General features: G+C 35.0%; 1 protein-coding gene across 5 annotated transcripts in view; it reads left to right on the top strand.

Annotated features, from left to right (window-relative positions):
• Positions 1-14021, top strand: part of Tfpi (tissue factor pathway inhibitor) — a 75000-nt gene extending 60979 nt beyond the window's left edge. For 4 of the 5 annotated variants that reach the window (XM_046447404.2, XM_046447407.2, XM_046447408.2 and 1 more), the window contains 2 exons: positions 10568-10747; positions 11706-14021. In XM_046447404.2, the coding sequence (XP_046303360.1) occupies positions 10568-10747; positions 11706-11812 (287 nt within the window). In that variant the 3' untranslated portion in view covers positions 11813-14021. Of the gene's footprint in view, positions 1-472; positions 5486-10567; positions 10748-11705 lie in introns of those variants that run through there. The other variant, XM_046447409.2, reaches the window with a different exon arrangement.
• Positions 14022-23286: the final 9265 nt, after the last annotated feature.

Here is a 23286-nt window from a genome sequence, read left to right as displayed (position 1 = left end):
ATTTAACCTTATATACTTGGCTTAAATTTGTCGGCATTATCTATTAGCTCTCTACCCAGTCCAGATTTTCTCCCTTAAATATAAAAATTGTCCATTGAAATTTCTGTCTATTCATTATCATTAAACACAAATGGTCTTCCACTTTTCAGTCCACGTGATATTCTATGTGGTGTCTCTCACCTAACACTCACTGGCCCTCCTCATCTTCTTATCTATGCTGAATTTCACTACCTTTAAAAAGAAAGAAGCCTTTTTCATCTTTCCTCTGGTTTCCTAGCGTGGTTCTTTTAAATGCTTGTATTATTTGATGTTGTGTTTGCTTTGCCTCATTGACTATATTACAAGTTTTGTGAAGGAAAAGATGATGTATAATATATTTTATAGCCTACCCCTCCCCCCAGCATTTAACCCAGTGTTAAGCACATAACAGATAACTTACATTTTTTTTGTTCACTAATTTTGTGATCCACAGTTACAAAAGAAAGAACAAATGATGGTTGGAAGAAAGCTGATCATACTTACCAAGTCTTTCTGATCACCTTCTGCATTTATGTATCCATGTCCTTATTAGCATTGGATAGCATTTTATGAATATGTTAATATTTGGGCTTTTGACATTTATTAATATTTATATAGTATCTATGATAGCATGCCATTAATAAAGTTTTAACATTTGCATGCATAGTTAATATAGTCCTCTCACTATCTTACTGGTAAATTACTAACTAGCAAAGAACAACTAATATTCTCAAGTATTCATATCCGTTCTGGGCCTTTGGGGTGGACCTGACCATTCATAGAAAAAGTGAGTTATTTTCCCAATACTCACAGCCCCCTTTGCTTCTATACATCAACTCTTAACAGCTGCCTTGGGACTACATCAACTTTATGATATTTTGGAAAAAATCATCTTTGGGTAGACTGCAAAAGCCTGCTGCCAACCCAGTCTCTGGCACTTGCTCCCTGACTGGGGAAAGGAACACCTACATACTTCATCCAGGGCCACATTGCTCCATGCCAGCCACCAAGTCCAGGGAGAATGAGTGGATGTCATGTTGAAGATCATGTTGGCTACTTGAAACTCCCTCTCTGACCTGACTGTATTCAATGTATGATCTAGTGGCCAGATATCATATATGTGTGGGGAAAAATGGCATAGAAAGAAAATAAAAGCATATAAATATATTCACATATAAAAATACATTAAAATTGTTTTTGATTATCATTGGCCTTCTGGAAGAAGATTATGCTGATAAAGGACCTAATCAAAAGCCAAATACCAGCACTGATAGAGTTGATTCACAGATCTACAACAGAATATCCCCACATACTTGGCCTTGTCTTGTGAAGATGTGATTGATTACCTGTAGAGCAATGCACAACCATGGAAACTCTCTGGGAAGAAAACACCCCCAAAGAGTTACACGTTCATCTGTATACCCTAGCAATCATGAGCATGCGGACAATTCAGAAAAACCCCATTTCACCACAACCCACCTACAATTCCAAAGGAGGATCCTGCTTTTCAAATGCATTCGTTCTCAAACCAAGAAGCATAAAAACATCCCTCATAATCTCAATATGCCCGCATAGTAAATCTGGTGCCTCCTGCTGAATCTGGCAAGACAACTTTCCAAAAATAGAAAATCCTTTGGAGAGCATCCATCAGGACTTACGCTTCCTGGCAGGAGGGCTGGTAAAAAAAAACCCAAAAATGTAGCACTTCATCTCTGCCACAATTGAAGCCATCCAAATGCTATCACCCTAGGTAACCATTGCCTATCTTTCTAACCTCTTTCTTCCTGGACCATCTTGAGTCCAACCAAAGATATGTTTTTGTCCCAGTCATAAGAGTCCTCCAGAAAAGAGTTTCTCAACCTGAATATACTTTTAAACAAGAAAAGAAGAAAGAACTTTACAGCTTCTAAAGTGTAAACTCCTAAAGTTATAAACTATTATACAACTATTATTATTATTTATTAACCAAAATTTATTTACAGAGTAATACAATCCAAACTACTAGAAAATAAATTACTACTACTAATTTGATAAGAAATGTTCTGCCAAAAAGTGAGAGAGAGAGAGAGAGAGAGAGAGAGAGAGAGAGAGAGAGAGATCCTCATTGTAATATAAATTTAGTATCATATTGGTGGCAACAGGGCAGGTTATGAATGAGATAGGAATAGTTTAGAAAAGTTCATGTGACTCTGTTGTGTGTAATTCTCTGAATGCCATTTTTCTACTTGGATGCAGGAGTGAATTTGAGAAGCACTGATATAAAACCTGTTCGTTCGGAAAATCCCAACTTTACATTTTATAGGGACACCATGGAGTGGTGTTTCTAGCTTTCATTCATAGCTAATGCCATAAAATGGATCAGTCTGACTGGTGGAGATATGATCAAAGAGGTCATAAAAGCCTGGAACTTTTGGTCTGTTATCTAGAGTTAGTCCAGATTGAACATGCCATATAAAGTTCTTGCCTTCAAACACTGGAACACTCCAACTGGTTCAGTGCAGTCGTCCCCAAGACTTGTTCCCCACCTCCTTGTTTGGAGATCTATTTTAATTGTTTATCTTTCTCCTGTTCAAATTTGATAACCTCCAATCCAGGCATGTGACTATGGATAAGACACATCTAGGACACTGTGGACTCTTCAGTGAAGAGGCAATTTGCAGATCAGATATGAGTCAGAAATTATGCCAGCTTTCTCTTTAGCTGAAAAAAATTATTAAAACATGTTTGTTGAGTTATTTTTTTTAATTTTCAGATTAGTTCTCTGAATAACATAAAGTGGTTAAGAACACTTACTTTATAGACAAAGATGTGTTTTTAAATTCCAGTTCTTATTTCTCCACTTGCTCTGTGACCTTAAAAAAAAAATCATAAAACTTCTCTCAGGCTCAAATTCCTCATTGGTTATAAGTGGATATTTGTAAATATTTTAATAATACAAACATTTCAATCCCATGTTTCACACAAAAAAGGAACTTAGAAGTATTAATTTTTGAGGTTGTCTTTGATGATATTGATAATGATAATCATGACCTAGTTCCATCTCAGGTTTATAGCAGAAAAAGAAATAACATAATGAAGCAGTATTACTTGAAAATGTTATTTATAATTTTAATATAAAAAATCTTTAATCTCCAACTGAAGTATCTTAATATATTTCAAAGTATTATTATCTGAAATAACATATAGCACTTATAAACATCAAACAAAATTAAAAATACAAGTTTATTTTTGCACATTTAGATTTCATTTCTGATTAGAAGACTTGTAAAACTTGTCTTTCCAACTCTGTGACCTGAATTACACATCTGCATACTAATTTCAGTTCAGTTCAACAAGAGTTGTGCATCTTCTACATCATAGAAATTATAATGAAGACTGGAATCATAAGAATAATAAGTACAAGGTGGTTTTGTTCTCTACAGGTGTAACTGTTGAATAGATGAAGGATTTAAATCAATAAATGATTTAACTGTACAGCTGTTAAAAGAGATTAGAGTCACAGAAATATTACCCATTCTTTGAGTAATGCCAAAATTAAAATTGTGTCTTCTCAGAACCTCTTGAGTGATCCATCTTGGATTTTTTTTTTTTTTTTTTGCCAAGATCCTGGCTAATTTGTGGTATAGTTAATTCTATCTTTCTTTAGGGATTTTTCTAAGTAAAGCCAAAATGAAAGAAAGACACAATAAAATAATAAATTATGAAACAATTATACTTTATTTTATAAAGATGTTTCATAATATTATAAAAATAATCCATATTTTAAGTCACCCAGTGTAGAAACACTTGACTTATTTGTTGCTCTCTTTATAACTACATTGAGACTGGTGCTTTATTTTACTCCTTCTGATAAAATAGCAAGGGTCACTTTATAGTCTTCTCTATTGAAAGTTACTAGATTCAACCAACACATTCCTAGATGAGTGTGTTCATTAAGCAAGATCAGAACTTTCATCATTCCATAATTTCAATGGTTCATTAAGGTTTATTTCATAAAGTCCAAATATATTAACATTCAAGGACCTTCTTAATATAGTCAGATCAACTTTTCCAGTCTTGTCCTCTTCTATTTATTTTGTTTGCGAAGTAGCCTAGAGTTTGCATCATATCTGAAACAACTACAAACAATTTCAACCTTTGTGGTATTACTTTCTTTCACTCATATACCCCCGTATCGCCTCTGCTTATTAAAATCCCATTCTTCCTTAAAAGACAATCAAAGAACAAAATGATCATTAATTTTCACATTTTGCTAAAATGTTACAGAGGTTTTTTTAAATTTTGTATATCACAAAATTTTTAATGTATTTAACACATACTTGTCCTAGAAAAAATTATATTCAAAGTTGTTTGATAATTCATCATTTCAGTATTGTTTTCTCTTTTTATGGTTTGTTTAGAAAAATCCCTGAGTGATCATGACTTTGTGAACTCTGTTCATGGATTAGGCAGTATCTAGGAAAAAAAATCTACCCCAGCAATTTTCTACTCAATTTCTCTTTTCATTTTTCATCTGTGGAGACTTTCCTGTCTGTGCAAGATTTCTTACAATTTAGTCCCTGTGACCTTTTGAATTTAGATTCCCTGTCACCTTCTATATTTCACCCTCAGTTACGTGGTGCAGCACACACGGAAAACAAAACATAATCCCTGAAGTGACTGGTTTCTCAATTCCTGACCTCTTTTGAGCATAATATGGAATTAAATCCCTGCCAGTTTAACATCGCTGGCCTAATGAATGGTGATAAGTTATTTTCTTTAGCACAGAGAGAATGGCAGATTTACTATTTATTCCTACTCAGAAACAGATTTGTACAGATCTCCAGCCTTTCATTTACCATTTGGCGACACTGGACTCCCTCTAAGGCCTTATCTTTATTATGTAACTCAAATAATGTAAATTCGGACTATCTATCTATCTATCCATCTATCTATCTAAATTGGCCATATTCACATTACAGAAAATGTCAGTATTCTAGAATATTTCATTTTATTCTCTCTTCTACTTTTTTTTTTTTTTACTAAACTCACCATGAAGTAAAGTAAAAGATGAGAAGATGTTGCTGAAGGAACCCCAGCAATATAAAGTAAATCAATCTATTCTAAATTAACATAAATTAATTTATTTTGCAGAACTGTAACATCTAAGATCATTACCTATTAAAACTCTGGAATGATTATTTTTCCCATTGAGGGACACCATCTCAGTTTTATGCTTCATGAAAAACATATAACATTTTTCATTCTCATTTGTGTGTGGCTTTATATGTGTGTGTGTGTTTATGTGTGTGTGTTTGGTGTGTTGACACAAAACTAAGTCATTTTATTCTTTCTAAGGTGCATATTTTTCAACATGTTAACATGGTTGTAATTATGATGAAGCTTTGAATCAATCATGTATTACAGTGTGTTTTTTTGTTTATTTGTAAATTGTAAATAAAATAATGCATTTTAAATTTAAATGTCACCTTAGATTCTGTGTAAGTGATTCTTTGTCAAACCTCAGAGAACTGTAAACAATTACCTGTTCCATTTAGTACACTTCTATTTTCATTGGTGTGGGGAGGAAATAAAAAGTGGTGCATAGTTAATAAAGGCATAGAAGTGAGGTCTTTGTTTCATTAAATAATGTTTATATACTTTTAAACATCATCATAGGCATATAAACTTGTGTAAAATTTTATTGAAAATTTCAGCAACACTTGCCAGATTATAAGCTGAACGTAATTTTTATACTATTGCACTTTTAGAAATATATCCTCCAAAAGCATCTGGCCCAGTACAGAGACATTCATGAGCTATTGTCTGGAACTGAAAATAAAAGATTAATAGAAATAATCTATATATATCCATGAGAAATGAATTGACTAAATAAACTTCAATCCATTCATAACATGAAATACTGTGCACAGATAAAATATGTAAACATATCCACAAAATATTGTCACGTAGAATAATGAGATGTAAAATAGTGTATTAATATAGTTTTGCATATGCAAACATTTTGGAGAAAATGTTTACCCAAACATTGAGTATGGTTGAAGTGCAAGAATCAAATTACAAGGAACTTTTGTTTTATATTTGTTGTACTATTATATTATTTGAAAATTTAAAAAGGCAATTTATAATAATTGTTTAAATTTATTTTTCTCTTTATTGAAAAATTATATGGGAAAAATCATAAAAGAATGAAAATATTCAATTCTTTAAAAATAAAACCTTAAAGAGCATGTAAAATGGAAAAAAAATAAGACCCTACAATAAACATTCAGAGTGAATATAAGATTCAATGCTTCCTGTACAAAATTCAAAGCAAATTTACATAAACCACTTTACCTGTGAAACTGAATCTGATACACCACCTTACATTTTAGCTAACATACTGGATCACTGTTATTGCTGACGGAAAAAAAATGTGGGGTAAATCTGAATTCTGAAACCTATCAAAATCCTCTACACAGAAGTTATTCAACTTAATAATAATGGTAGGATCAAGACAGAATGCATTTGGTTACTAAATTATCTTTTGAAAATGAATAATGGTGAGGTTAATGGCTTCATACTGTATCTTAAATTTCTGTGAATAATTTTGATCTATACCAAAGAAATCACATTACACAATTACTTCAATCCTTGTACATTTTCTTTTATTATAGATTTTATAAAAGTCTGAGTTTTGAATAGGTGATTTACTACTTCTAGAATACTTTGTTAACTGAAAATAGTCAAGCTTATCTCCTTGTAGGGTGCAAAAAATTCAATTTCCTTACCTTTGGAGACTTAACTAAATTCTAACAAAGGACTCAAAATTCCTGAGGCTAGGATGTTCTTAAGAAATTATCCACTTCCTTATTTTAATTCTACTGTGGTTTATTCCATATTAACCCAATGATAGTGGGTCAGAGTTAAAATGTATCTTAAATACATTTCAGTTATAATTCATGTTCTGAAGATTATTTACCTTATAAAAACTCCCAAATGGATGATAATTGTATTGAACTTTTAAAACATTATCCTCAGTGATTAATTTCAAATTCTAAACCACTATGGAAATATTCTTATGTCTAGTCTTAGAAATTTAGATTCTAAGGTTAAGTTATTGACTTAGTCAAAACTGTTGTGTTTGATTATCTGTGTAAGCAGTGATGGAAATCAAATACAGCAAGCCAAGTACCTTTGTTAGGGTCTTTGTGTTGGTAGTGGCTGGCATCCTCCAAGAGGATGCACATCTGCACACAGATGCAACAAATAAATAAACACTGCTTTTAAAAGAAGATGCAATGCACATCTGCACACAGATCTAACAGATCCGGGCTGTTAGAGGCAACAGCTGGACACTCTCAGAGTCAGAAATCACAAAAAGTATCTGGTACCTTGGATAATTTAACTGGTAGGGAAATTTTCTCTGATGGTATCTATACCGTTAATCAATTGTTCCCAAACCACAAGCCTGCCTTCCTCCTGCCCTGTGCTGTATTATGGGGAATACTTTCCCTCTGACTTCTCAGTAGGTTTAGTCATTACTAAACATTGTTAGATTGCTGAATGGTTAAAAAAAAAAAAAAAAAAAAAACAGAAGCCATGATAAAGGTCCCCACTATACCTGCAACATGTCCTCCATGGATTCACCACTGCTGAAACAGTCTCTTCTAGTTATAGTTATAAACTAGTGTTCCTGGCTCTTATTCTCTGATAGCAGTCTCCTTTTGCAGTACCACCAGCCTAAGGTCCATGCCCATATGTACTAGGCTAGCATGCCCACAGTTGGGAACCTACCTTGATTTTTTTGGGGGGTCAATTTATTTACTACACATTGTTGTATTGAGGGAAAGAAGAAGGTGTGTTCTCCCAGAAATTTTTCTTTATCTTGAAATAAGGGACTTTAAGGAAGGCATTGCTGCTAATAATATTTGTTGATAAGCATATTCTTAACAAATTTACAAGCACATTCACATATGTTATCTGCAACTTACTGTGGGCTGATACATTTTATGTACAAAATGCTAAAGTGAAACTGATGTATAAGTCATATTATTTTAATCATATAAGCCACCTGAGTGCTTGCTAAAAAAAATAACAAGAATAGCAATTTCCTATTATTATTTTAATCATATAAGCCACCTGAGTGCTTGCTAAAAAAAATAACAAGAATAGCAATTTCCTATGTTTATCTAATTATGGAAATTGCTTCTACTCTCTTTGCTTTCTTTCTTAATGTAGGTGATGGCATTGAATGCTAACTTTTGATAACCATTTTATATTCTATAATATGAAAATTTGATAGTCCACTGGAATAGTTTATGTGATAGTTAGACCTGATTACAACATACCTCTCCCGGACTGGTAGAATTCTCTCACATAAACCATTCTTAATGACAGGAAATGTCAATATTTTATAGAACACTTAGAACATATTTTCACCAAGTACATCTTAACTTTGACTTAAGATGATACATGTGATGTCCAATAATTTAAAATAACAGATAATGTATTTTGAATAAGTCTAGACTACAGGATTATGAAGAATGTTTTCATTCTACTAATCCTAGAAGTTTCTTTTAAAAGCAGTGTTTATTTATTTGGTATATACTCAAAAGAATGAAAGTCAACATACTGTAGAGATACACATTTACACGTTTATAGCAGTGAACTTCACAATAGTCAAGTTATGGAACTGGCCTAAATGTCTGTCAAGAGTTGAGGGGTGAAGAAATTGCATATATATACAAGAGTTTTATTCAGCTATAAAGAAGAACAAATTTATGTTATTTTCAGGGAAATGAATGGAACTGAAAAGCATCATGTTAAGCAAAATAAGCCATATTTGGAAAGTAAAGAGTTTTTAGTTTTCTCTCATATATGGATGCTTGAGAGAAAAAAAGGAGAAAAAGGGTCTCATGAAACCAGAAGAGAGAGTTGCAGGGTACAGGAAAAGGGTCAGGTGAAGAAGGTTAGGACAAGGGGAAGTACTGGAAAATGAAATTGGTCAAATTATGTTATGTGGATGCACAAATATGCCACAATGAAATCCATTAATCTGTATAACTGAGTACCATAAATAAATAAACAAAAGTGGTGTTTATATACCTAGTCAATGACCTGAATAAGAAAATTGGATTATAGTTATAGATACTATTTTGAATTTCATTCAAAAATATTGTCATTCTAAAACTTTTTTGCATATTTTCTTCCCATAGTATTTACTCATTTTCCAAATTCTTTCTCTATTTCCTGAATTATTATATCAAAACACTCTAATCTACTAAATATTTAGAAATCAAGAAATGACAAAAAATGTATTTATTGAATTCAGATTTCTTTTTCTTTTCTTTTTTTTTTCTTTTTCTTTTTCTTTTTTTTGCTCACTTTGCTTCATTTTACTCCTCTGCTTTTACAGTCTATTCATCTGGGGTTCATTTGCCAAAGGACTGCTTCTTGTTTTAAACACAAACTATGTATCTTCTTGGTTACTACTTCCCCAAAGTTCAGTTTTCTGACAGTGATGGACATATGGCAAATCTTCATCTACATGTGCTGTATCACATGTCATCATTTGGCAAAGGCACTAAAGTTTTCTAACATTGATTCACCACCACTAGGCAACTTACCTATGCACTGCCTTATTTATATCAAGCAGTTTAGCTGGTTTAATATAGAGTGCCAGCTTCCATTTACTGATAGACATTCCCAAAGAAGCTAAACACCACTATTAAGCTAAAACTAATTCTCTTCATTGCTTTACAGAAGTTGAGTGGGTTTTTTTTATTATTATTATCATTACCCTAGTTGCATTTTTCCTTCTGTTTTTGAAACTAATTAGTCCCATTGACAGATCACCCTGACTGTCTGGTATAAACTTGTGTTATATTTTAATCATTGAAGCAATGTTGCTTCCTTTTCAAATACATTTAGCTTATTCAGAACCGATGCTTCCATTCATGAGAAAAATGTTGTCATTGAGACAAACATCTCTTCTGGGCTCCTTCCTTGAAGTGTAAAATTTACTACACCTAAATGGCTGTACTTGAAATTGTTATTTCATTATCATGTTCAGAATGCTTTTAGTTAAGAGAAAAAACTTTTCTCCAGCTTCAGTGTTTGAGTCATACAGTAAATGAGGCAAGTGAGACTTTGCTAATCAAAATTGTTTTCTGAGTTGAACATAAATGACCAAAGTGTATATAAATGTTCATAGTTTTATATATGTATAACTACACACATATTTTAAAAATTTTAGAAGTTATTAAATAGTGGTTGTTTGGGTTATGCCCAGTACTTTGACCATGCAAGGCTACTTTGTCCATTCATCAAATATGTCACACACTTCTCTTCAGCAAATATTCATTGGAGAAAGACCTCAGTATTATGTATATCTGCAGTTAGTTAGGCATTTTTAGCAACTTAAAATCATAAATTTTATTAATGTATTACATTTATTCATTAAGATTGTCACTTTATATAGACATGGCACAAAGAAATAATTTATAAACCATATGTAATATTCTCTATTACATACAAAATACTTACCATGTTTTCTTAATGTTTTTAGAATTTCATGGTCCCTCATGGTGTCTCACCCCAGCAGACAGAGGACTGTGTCAAGCCAGTGAAAAGAGATACTACTTTAATTCAGTCATTGGGAAATGCCGCCCATTTAAGTACAGTGGATGTGGCGGAAATGAAAATAATTTTACTTCTAAAAGAGCATGTATTAGGTCATGTAAAAAAGGTAAGAAAATATTCTTTCAATTATATTTAGAATAGCAACTGTATTGAAATTATAAATGAATTTTAATCTATCAAAATATGAAATTAGTTCCCCTTATTTTACAAAACAAATTATGGTGATTTAGTTAATAAATATTCTCTTCTCAACTAAATTTAGATAATGTCACATGATACATTAACCATAATTCCTCTTGATGTGTCATCATTGAAAAATAAGCAATTAAGACAAATTCATTAACTTTATTCATTTTCTTTGTCAATTTCTTATGTACTAAGAATTTATTTTAAAGAATTATATCAAAATTCCTTTAAGCTTTTTGGCAAAGTACAAAGTTTTAACATATATACTATTTTTTTCTGAATATAAAATGATGTTTATAATGGAGTAGAAACTATGAAAATATAAAAAAGATAAGAATCATCCATAATTCCACCAATCGTTTACAGCCACATTTCTACTCTGCTAAATAAGTTGAGCATGGAATCCTTTGTGAAGAACATGGTTATCCGTTTTTGCTAACACTTTTAAAAAATTTTTTTATTCTAATTTGCTATATATGATAGCAGAATGCATTACAACTTGTATTACACATATAGAGCAAAATTTTTCATATCTCTAGTTGTACACAAAGTATATTCACACCATTCATGTCTTCATATATGTATGCAAAATCACTTTCTTTCAATCTGATCACCTTTCATTTTCTTTTTAAATTACTAGGAACTGAACTCAGGGTCCTCTACAACTGAGCTACATTCTGAGCTTTTTAATTTTTTTTTTTTTAATTTTGAGATAGGGTTTCACTAATTTTACAGGCTAGCCTCAAACTTGGATCCTCATTCCTCAGAATTGCTGGGATTACAGGTGGGCCTAGCTAAACTAATCACATTTTTATGTTCAATATTAGAAGAAATTTTGTTCCTTATCATTCATAAATGTGTTGTTTTTCCTTTTGCAGGTTTCATCCAAAGAATATCAAAAGAAGGACTAATTAAAACAAAAAGAAAAAGAAAGAAGCAGCCAGTAAAAATACTATTTGAAGAAGTTTTTGTTAAAAATATATAAATATTATACTATGAAAGCATTAATTCTACTAAATATTTTATACAAAGCATTTCACTATGGCTTCTATTTTCCCCTTTGCTAACATATTGTTAATGAACCTGTTAATTAAGTAATTTTCTAGTCTTATACCTGCTATTAATCCATTTTGTATCAGAATTCCTCTTCTAATCTGGTTGAATTGCTTATTCTAGGTACAATTTATTAACTAGCTAATGTGAATTTATTCTATAACTTGAGCCCTAACTATTCCTCATTTAACTACAAATTATCATACTACTAATCACATAAACTCAGTTTTTCCCCCAGTTTAGTGACCATCTATTTGAGAATATGTTTGCACTTATTTGTAGCAATCATGTATGAGTGATATCTTTTATAGTCTATGACCAGATTCAGAAATGCAGTTATTAAAGAACAAGCAACTTTTGGGTTTCACATATAAAATGAGTTAAAAACACCTGATTCTAATAAAGATCACTCAACTGAGCATTGAGAAATCACCAATAATAATACAATTCTGTCCTGTGCTTCCATCCGTTGGCATAGCTTTATTCACCTTTTGTACCTATAGTACCACCATCAGTAGTGAGCCAAGCTGTCTTTGAACAAAGAACAGTACACTGCATAATGTGCCTGCCTGATTTTGATTGGCTTAAAGTTTCTTTTGTCTATGACCCATTCTATCAGAAAAATAGTTGAATAATCATGTGTTAAATACACTTCACATGAAAAAACTTTATGGAAAAGGAAAGTTCTAATGACTAACACAGGAATTTTTTGTATGTACTTCCTAATCTTATAACTTGATAAACTTTTCTCTCACCCAAAATAGCGAGAATTTGAAACCTGTATTTAGTCATTAGGTTTTGCACACAGTGCAACCAATAACTAATGCTCAAAAAAGGCTATTTTTGTGGCAGGAAAATTATTGGCAAAGAAGAAAATCTAAGTCCTATGCACTCGGGGTTTTTATTAACATTTCTGTGGAGTTATAGCCCCAATCCTATTGTGTCTTTCCTACTGTAATGAGCATGCTCCCTTTGGCACTCAAAAGCCTCCTGTATATTCACCTTCTATAGCTTTCCATGAAGTCTCTCGTGGGCACTTGAACCTGTCATCTAGAAATAACAAAACACTCTGTCTGTTTGGTTTCATTACTTTTCCTAAAGCTATTGAATTATCATTCTCTCTCTTCCTCCACACTGAAAGTTTTAATTCAATTTAAAGTTTTTATTTTTCCTCATATACCAAACCACATATCCTCTCCAAATCCACTTCTTTCCTTTCCCATCAAGTTCATCCAAACTCCATCCTTTTTACTCTCTACTCTATCCTATACCATCAGCACTGAGTTAATTTCGTATAAATTTAGTATATTTCTCCACTATCCCCTATCTTAACACCATAATCCCACCTCCACAATTTTGATATATACTTTTGAATTTACCTAATAAAACTACTTCAATATCTTTAATCACTAAGCTTATAAGCTGATTTTGTATTTTAAAATGTGATACTCTCCAGGATTTTCATCTAAAGTCAGGGTTTGGCTGATGCCATCTTCAGAGTCACTGTGTTTCAAGATAGAAATGTGAAAAGTTCTAACATACAGTGTACAAAATATCAACACAGAATAATATCAACTTGTTTGGTTGAAGGAAAATTTTATATCATTATTTTCAATGTTTGGTACATAAATAATTGTCATGAACTGGGTCTTTGCTATAGAATTTGAAACTTCGGGAAATCAAAATTTCTCATGAAATATGCTTTGCTGTCATTTGTCCCTGGATAGCAATAGTTAAATAACAGAAGTGTCGTTAGGTCAAGTGGATAGTTACCGCCAGGGACATATAAACAGCATGTTGGTGATTTAACTCATTCTTTTTTATAGCAATGACAATTCATTAGTTTATTACTTAAACAAGAAAGCATACAATGAGATAGTTTGCGGTGTTTAATGCATGTGAATATTGTTTTTACTTATTTTAAATAAGAATTTCCACCATGATATTGTCTTCCTTTATTTTGTATCATTAAATGCATCTAACTGTGAATTTTATACAAAATTACATTATACAGCACATATGTGCATCTTCTTACTTTGTTCTCTGTAGTCAGAATTAAGTGGTCATGCTGAAAATTAATTGCTCAAATGATTTTATTTTTTTCATTATAAGAATTAAAATTTATTATCCTGACCAATAAACTTGACTGTTGTGAAATTTTTTATTATTTTAAAAATATTTGGTGGTTTTCAGGGTTTTTGTTTTGTTCTGTGGTGCTGGGAATCGAATATAGTGTGCTTTATCACAAAGACACAGAGTCCTAAAACAAAACAAAACAAATCAAAAAGTTGTTGCCAGAGTTCCATTCTGCTTTTACTTCTTTAAATTGCAATTAGCTAATAATCTCCATTTCATTATATCCATATATTATGATTTCTTACTTGTCATGGAAATATTATATATTAATACTACCCCTAACAATTTCTATATATTCTGTTTACTCTGCTACATTTGTATTACATCAGTCATTTAACATATAATCATATAAATATAAACAAATGTATCTAAATAAATATCATACAATTGTATACTATATAAATGACTTCTAGTCCTAACTATTGTAGTTAATCTGGATCACCTTCATGACCAAAGAAGCAAGAAAGTGACACAATATTTGCAGACAATTTAGAAGGATTATTTATTTTCTAGTGAACTTTTCCTGCTCTATCATGCTTATGTAAAATTAGCATTTGTACTTGGGTTTTCCAACTCTTGGCAGTCAGTGCTTGCTTAGGGACTATAGTTTGGACACACCATGATTGGCTTTCTGCCTTCTGCTACGCAGAACAGGACACCTTGCTCTTGTCAGGCCCAAGCTTTGAGTTACTCACACCACATAAGTATTGCCTTAGCTAAAATTATCCAGAGCTTTTTTAGAGGAAGGAATTTTTTTTATTATTATTAATACAGTGAACAACACAGTAGACTCTGGTTGTCTAATGCATGATCTAGTTCAGGTTTTTTACTGTTAAAAATGCTGACCTCTCCATTTCTTAAAGGCAGCATTTAGTGTTATAGATGTCAAAGTAGCTACCAAACATTTATCTTAAGGCTTTACACCTGTTTCTAACATTATTGCTATTCTTGGCTCCCTCTTCCTCTGGCAGGGGTGGGGTGGGGGTGGAAAGTGATTTGAACATTTCAAGTTCACAGAGCAGATATCCTGCTGCTGAGCAACATGCACAATTAAGCCAAACATGAGAGAAGCTCACTCCACACACCAACAAGCCCCACTGGAAGCCTCAATACTTCAACAAATAGAACTGGAGAGACACAAACCCTAGCCAACCACCAGGACCCAAGTAGGAACAACCACAGGAGAACCCAAGGTTCCATTCAGGACATCTACTCATGTTTCAAAAACAAAGAGAAATCCCTAGAATAAGAGAAGATAACTACACACAAAAAAACATGCGTATAAAATAGGGAGAGGAATACATTTCAGCGATGTGCAAATTCAAGACCTCTTAAATATGAGAACACAGGCAAATTAATGTACTCTCAAAATCCACGATCCATCAACAAAGGAATCTAGAGATGTGAAAGTGAATGAAATTTCAGAGATGGATTATGAAGAACTAATTACTTAAATGTTCAGTGAACTAAGAAAAGATACAAAGAGAAAATTAAGAGATCAAATACAGGAGATGAAAGACCTACTTAAGAAAGAAATAGAGATATTGAAAAGAAACCATTCAGAATTCCTGATCATGAAAGACTTAATGAATCTAATTCAAAATTCATTTGAAAGTATCAGCAACAGATTAGGTCATGTAGAAAATAGGATTCCAGACCTTGAAGACAGAAGTTCAGGCTATGAAGACAGGATATAGGAATTTGAATACTCAATATGCAATGTGAGAAAAAATAAAATAAAAAACAATAATCAGAACATATAATAACTCTAGGACAGCATCAAGAGATCAAATCCAAGAGTCACTGAGATAGAAGGATACATGGAAATGCATGCTAAAGATATTAAGAATATCTTCAGTGAGATAATAGCAGAAATTTTCTTACTTTACAAACAATATAGATGTTCACATACAGGAAGCACATACAACTCTAGATAGACAAGATAAAAAAGAACCTCTCCAAGATATTAAAAAAATGCCTGACATAGAAAATAAAAACCAAATATTAAAAGCTACAAGAAAAAATCACCAGGACACATTTGAAGTCAAATCAATGAGGCTCATTTGTGACTTCTCAATCCAGACCCTAAAATCAAGAATGGCCTGCAATAAGATATTTTGATTTCTAAAAGAAAACAATTGCCAGTCAAGATTTCTATATCTCAGCCAGATACAGTGGTGCACTCCTGTAATCCCAGTGGCTCAGGAGGCTGAGGCAGGAGGATTGCAAATTCAAATCCAGACCCAGTAACTTTGTGAGGCCCTAAACAACTTAGCAAGACCCTGTCTATATTATATTTAAAAAAAAAATTATTCTTGACATTAAGTCCCAGATAGACCTCAATACTATAATGTTGGGTAATAGCCAGCATAGTCAATAGAGAGGTCATTTTTAAACATAAAAGTAATAAGGATATTTCTGACCTAAGTAATACTATAAATCAAATGGTTCTAGTAGACATCAATACAACATTTTACCCTAAAACAGCTGAATTGACTTTCTCAGCAGCTCATGGAAATTTTTCCAAATATACTACATTTTAGATCACAATATGATCTGACCAAATACCAAAAACTGATATTATTCCTTGAATCCTGTGAGTTCATAATTAAATGAAACTAGAAATCAACAGCAATAAAATTATATGATCCACATAAACACAGGGATATTGAATAATAGTCTTTTAAATGAGGAATGAATCATAGAATAAATGAAATAAAAAATGAAGAAATTCTTACAAATAAATGAAAACAGAAATATGACATATCAAAATCTCTGAGACAGGAGGTATGAAGGCAGTTCTAAGAGGAAAATTGATAGCATTGAGTATCTACATTTGAAAAAAAATCAGAGTTTCCAAATAAATAATCTAATGCTCCAACACAAGACTTTTGTTTAAGAAAAATCAATAGAAGACAGGAAATAATTAAAATCATAGCCAAATGAATAAAATTGAGAATTAAAAATCAATACAAAAAATCAATGTTCTTTGAAGAGATAAATAAGACTGATAAACCCTTGGCCAAAATAACTGAAAGAAAGAGAGAGAAGACCCAAATCAACAAAATGAGAGATTAAAAAAAAGGAGATATCACCACAGACACTTCTGAGATCCAAAGGATTATTAGAAATTACTTTGAAAATTATACTCCAAGAAACTGCAAATTCTAGTAGAAATCAAGTAACGGAATCAAAACAACAGAAAAGTTCAGGACCAGAGCGTTTCTCAGCTGAGTTCTACCAGACCTTTAAAGTTAAACTAAATCTAGTGCCACTCAAATTATTCCATAAAACAGAAATGAAGAGAACATTCCCAAGTACATCCTATGAAGTTAGTGTAACTCTGATACCAAAAACAGACAAAGATACATCAAGAAAAGAAAACTACAAACCAATAAGCCCAATGGGCATAGATGTAAAAATCCTTTATAAAATATTAGTAAACCATATTAAAAAAATACATCAGGAATATAATGTAGCCTTATCAAGTGGGCTGCAAAGCTTTGTTCAACATATGCAAATCAATAAAGGTAATTCAAAACATAAATAGAATTAAGAACAAGAATCATATGATCATTCCAACCGATATAGAAAAGCCTTTGATGAAATCCAGAACCTCTTCATGTTAAAAACCCTGGAGAAAGTAGTGATAGAAGGAACTTATCTCAACATTTTAAAGGCTAGATATGACAAACCCAAAGCTAATATCAAACTGAATGAAGAAAAACTGAAAGCTTTTTCTCTAAAATCATGAACAAGACAAAGATATCCACTCTCTCCACTCCTATTCAACACAGTCTTTGAAACCATCAGGCAAGACAAGGAAACTAAACAGTCATGAAGAGAAAATAAGTAAAATTATATCTGTCTGTTAATGGTGTGATCCTATATCTAGAAGACCCCCCAAACTGGTTAGAGATAAGTGAATTCATTAAAATAGTAGAATACAAGATCAACACTTGTAAATCAATAGTTTTTCTATCCTCCAACAGTGATTCTGCTGAGAAAGAAATCACAAAATCTATTTCACTTACAGTAATCTGAAGGCAAAAAAGCAAAACAGAACAGAACAAGAACCTCAGGAATTAATCTAATTAATGAGGTGCAAGATCTCTACAATGAAAATTAGATAACACTGAAGAAAAAAAAATGAAGGAGACCAGAGAAGATTCAAACACCTCTCATATTCTTGGATAGGAAGAATTTATATTGTCATAATGGCCATATTACAAAAAAAAAAAAAAATGCTATATAGATTCCAAAAAAATCCCCATCAAAATACCAATGGCATTCTTGGTAGAACTAGAAAAAACAGTCCTAAAATTCATTTGGAAGAATACAAGGCCCAGAATAGCCAAGGCAATACTGAGAAAGAAGAGCAATGCTGGAGGCATCACAATACCTGATCTCAAATTACACTACCAAAACCAGCAACAAAACCAGCATGGTATTGGCATCAAAACAGACATGAAAAAAAGTAGAATAGAATACAAGACACAGAGACAAACCCACATACAGTTATCTGACACTGGAAAAAAGTGCCAACAATATATATTGGGAAAAAAGGATGCCTCTTTAAAAAATGGTTCTGAAAAAACTGAATATCTATATGTAGAAGAATAAAACTAGTAACCTATTCATACCTGCACAAAAGTCAAATCAACATTAATTGAAGACTAAAGAATTAAATCATAAATTTAAAAACTACTAGAAAAACAAATGAAGGGTCAACACTCAAAAATATTGGTGAAGGCACTGACTTCCCTGACAAAACCCCTAAAGCTCAAGAAATAAAACCAAGTATCAATAAGTGGGATGCTATCAAATTAAAAACTTCTGTGCAGCAATGGAAAAAAATTAAGAGCATGAAAAGGGAGCCTACAAAATTAGAGAAAATCTTTGCCAGCTATTCCACTGACTGGATTAATATCTAGAACATATAAAGAACTCAAAAAACTTAACACCTCAGATTCCAAATCAACCAATAAATAAACGGGCAAAAGAATTTAACAGACATCTCTCAAAAAAAAAAAAAAAAAAGAAATGCAAATGTCCAACAAACATGAAAGAAAGATTCAGCAATCGGACAAGTGTAAATCAAAACTACACAAAGAATTTATCTTACTCTAGTTAGAATAGCAATTATCAACAATACAAATAATAATAAATTCTGGCAAGGACATGGGGAAAGGGTACACTAATATGTTGCTCATGGAACTGGAAATTGATACAACTACTCAGGAAAGTAGTATGGAGATTTCTTAAAAAACTAGGAATGGAATAACCATACTACTGAGCTACCCCACTCCTGGCTATTTGTTCAAAGTAAATGAGCATACTATAGTGATACAGTCATATTAATGATCATTGCAGTGCAATATATAGCTAAGTTATATAACCAACTCAGATGCCTATCAATAGATAAACTGATTAAAAATGTAACATATATTATATATATAAATTATATACATATGAATGTAACAAGTGTGTGTGTGTTTGTGTGCAGACGTGTGTATAAACACATGCAATGGCTTCTTAGCCATAAAGAAGAATAAAACAATGACATTTGCCTGCAAAAGAATGGAACTAGAAACATGTCAAGCAAAATAAGCCAGACTCATAAAATTAATGGTTAAATGTTTTCTCTCATATTCAGAAACTAGCACAAAATAAGGAAAGTGGGAGCAGACATCATAAAGATATTGAATAGATCAGCAGAGTAGATGAAGGGAATGGCAAGAGAGGGAGGAGGGACAGGAAAGGGGACAAAATCACAAGGAATTCTACCTTTTGTATATATAAATATATATGTCATGGAACACCAATCTAAAATAAATAAGTGAGAGAAAGACCCATAAAGTAAAGGAAGGAGACCAGGGAGAAGGAGCAAGAGAGAGAAAGGGTTGGTACCAGGGACTGAAATGGAGTAAATTAAATTTCATCATTGAAGGAAGATGGTGGCGAGGGGAGTGCATTGCCCCCGTGTGCTGCTTCACTGTATGGGAGTATGACAAGTCAGGACGGCTAAAGGATATCTTGTTAGGAATTTCCAGCAATAGTGGGGTGCTCCGGAACCTGGAGGAAGGATTTCCATCGCACGAGGATTGGCTACGGGGACTCAAACGCGAGAGGTTTGTCGCACGGAGGGTAACACTGCTGATTCAGCAAATCGCCCCGCGGCTAGAGTCTGCAGCGCGCGCTGGGATAGAGACGCAGGGTTACAGCGCTGCAGTTTCTGCCAGCCGCGCAAGCACCGTACTCAGGGCTGAATTCTGGGTTCGAGATGGGGGAAGGAAGCGGTCCATCTCAGTTCTCCACACCGGTCAGACCACAGAGGAGGCCAGCAGCCACCATGTTGGTAAACTGACGTCACCTTCCCTGTTTTCGACTGACCGCAGCTCATTCAGCCATAGAACAGGTAATTTCAGGCTGCAATTCGCCTGCGGCTTGCAGACAGATTGCTAGGGTTCAGCGCCTGGGTGCTTCTTAGAATCTGATCTTATCGGAACGAACACCTAGCGCGGGGCGGCCGAGTTCCAGCTCCCGGAACCGTCCCGGAACCGCCCTGGCCCAGGGCTGCGGAGCCTGCGGAGGCTGCTTCTTGGACCCTGCTCCTATCAGAGCATACACCAAGCACTAAGCAGCCGAATTCCGGCACCCGGAACTGAGCCCGCGGGGACTGCTTCTTGGAGCTTACACTAATAGGAGCTTACACCGAGCACGGAGCGGCCGAGTTCCAGCTCCCGGAACTTCCCTGGACTGGGGCTAGGAGCCCGCGGAAACTGCGTCTCGGTCCGGGTCCTGCTGAGGGCCGGTCAGGACTCACCCGTTGCTTTGGTTGCCCGGCAAGGGGAACGAAATGCTGCCATTCGCATAGGATACCAACATGGCAGAGATCTGATGTCAGCAGAAAGCGGCGGAGGAGAGAACTTCGTCAATACCAGCGGTGACATAAGCAGTTGGTCTCCTGGTAGGGGGGGTGAGGCACAGTCACCCGAGTCTCCTCAATTTGTCCTCGAGCCAGAGGGGAGGAGCCGGGCCGCCGCCAGCGCCCGGAGCAGGCCCAGCGGCTCGCCAGCGTGGTGACCGCGTGACCCCAATTGGAGAGGGGGCGGAGCGGAGCCGCCACCCGCACCCGCAAGGTGGGCAGACCCGCGACCCAGTGGTACATGGGCGTGGTAGGAGGGGCAGGGCAGAGCCGCAGTTCGCGCTTGCAAGGTAAACAGACCTGTGACAGCCTGGCGGGTCAGGCCCAGTGGCCTGCCAGTGTGGTACACACGTCACCCCAACTGGAGCAGGGGCAGAGCAGATCCTTCTCCCACGCCCGGATCAGGCCCTGCCGGTGTGGTGGTCACGTGACCCCAATTGGAGTGGGGGCGGAGCGGAACCGCCACCCGTGCCCGCAGGGTGAGCAGACCAGTGATCAACCTGCAGATCAGGCCCAGGGGTCCGCAGGCGTGGTAGGAGGGGCAGGGCAGATCCGCCGCCCGCGCCTCCAAGGTAGGCAGACCTACAACAGACAGGCGGATCAGGCCAAGGAGCCTGCCGGCGTGGTACAAACACCACCCTAATTGGAGTAGTGGCAGAGCAGAGTCGCCGCCCGTGCCAGGAACAGGCCCAGCGTCCTGCAGGCGGGGTAGTCACGACACCCCAATTGGAGTAGGGGCAGAGCAGAGCCTCCACCCGTGCCCGAAAGGTGGGCAGATCTGCGACTGACCAGCGGGACAGGCCCAGTGGCCTGCCGGTATGACAGACACGTCACCCCATTTGGAGTAGGGGCAGGGTAGAGTCACCGCCCGCGCCTGCAGGGTAGGCAAACCTGCAACCGACCGGCGGATCAGGCCCGGTGGCCTGCCGGCGTGGTAGCCACGACACCCCAATTGGAATAAGGAGAGAGCAGAGCCGCCGCCCGCACCTGCAGGAAAGATATGCAAGCAGTATGAAAAGACAAGGAAAGAAAGGACCACAAGCAATGCAGGTCAACGCAACTTTAGAGGAGGTAACAGCTGCAGCAGATGGAATGTCAGATAAAGAATTCAGGATATACATGCTTCAGATGATCTGGAGTATCAAGGAAGACATTGAACAGCAAAATCAGACAATGAAAGATAACTTCAACAACGAATTACGCAAACAAATCCAGGAAGCAAAGGATCAACTATACAGGGAGATAGAGGTTATAAAAAACAAGCAATCAGAAATCCTAGAAATGCAGGAAGCAATAAACCAACTTAAAAACTCAATGGAGAATACTACCAGCAGAGTAGAACACTTAGAAGATAGAACATCAGACAATGAATACAAAGTATTTCAACTGGAAAAGAACATAGACAGCTCAGCAAGACTGTTAAGAAACCATGAGCAGAACATCCAAGAAATATGGGATAACATAAAGAGACCAAACTTAAGAGTCATTGGGATACAGGAAGGTACAGAGCTCCAAACCAAAGGAATGAGCAGTCTATTCAATGAAATAATACAAGAAAACTTCCCAGACTTGAAGAATGAGACAGAATCCCAAATCCTAGAAGCCTACAGGACGCCGAATGTGCAAAATCATAAGAGATCCACACCTAGACACATTATAATGAAGATGCCCAACATACAGAATAAGGAGAGAATTTTAAAAGCTACAAGAGAAAGGAAGCAGATTACATTTAGGGGTAAGCCAATCAGGATAACAGCGGATCTTTCAACACAGACTCTGAAAGCTAGAAGATCCTGGAATAACATATTTCAAACACTGAAAGAAAATGGGTTCCAACCAAGAATTGTGTTTCCAGCGAAATTAAGCTTCAGGATGGAGGATGAAATTAAAACCTTCCACGATAAACAAAAGTTTAAAGAATTCGCAGCTAGAAAACCATCTCTTCAAAACATCCTCGCCAAAGCATTACAGGAAGAGGAAATGGAAAATAACAATGAAAACCAACAGTGGGAGGTAGGACAGTAAAGGGGGGGGGGATAATCAAAGAGGAAAACAAACCATGTTTAGTAACAGAAATAAACAAATATGGCTGGAAGAACAACCCATATCTCAATAATAACCCAAAATGTTAATGGCTTAAACTCACCAATTAAGAGACACAGGCTAGTAGAATGGATCACAAACAAGACCCAACAATATGTTGCCTACAGGAGACGCATTTGATAGGAAAAGACATACATAGGCTGAAGGTGAAAGGTTGGGAAAAATCATATCACTCATATGGACTTCGGAAACAAGCAGGAGTGTCCATACTCATATCAAATAAAATAGATTTCAAGCCA

This window comes from Marmota monax, unplaced genomic scaffold, assembly GCF_021218885.2.
Source record: "Marmota monax isolate L192 unplaced genomic scaffold, Marmota_monax_Labrador192_F-V1.1 WCK01_AAM20220418_F8-fsc00007, whole genome shotgun sequence".
NCBI classification, from domain to species: Eukaryota; Metazoa; Chordata; class Mammalia; order Rodentia; family Sciuridae; genus Marmota; species Marmota monax.
The sequence above is the reverse complement of the archived record's forward strand: the minus strand, read 5'-3'. Positions and strand labels throughout refer to the sequence as shown.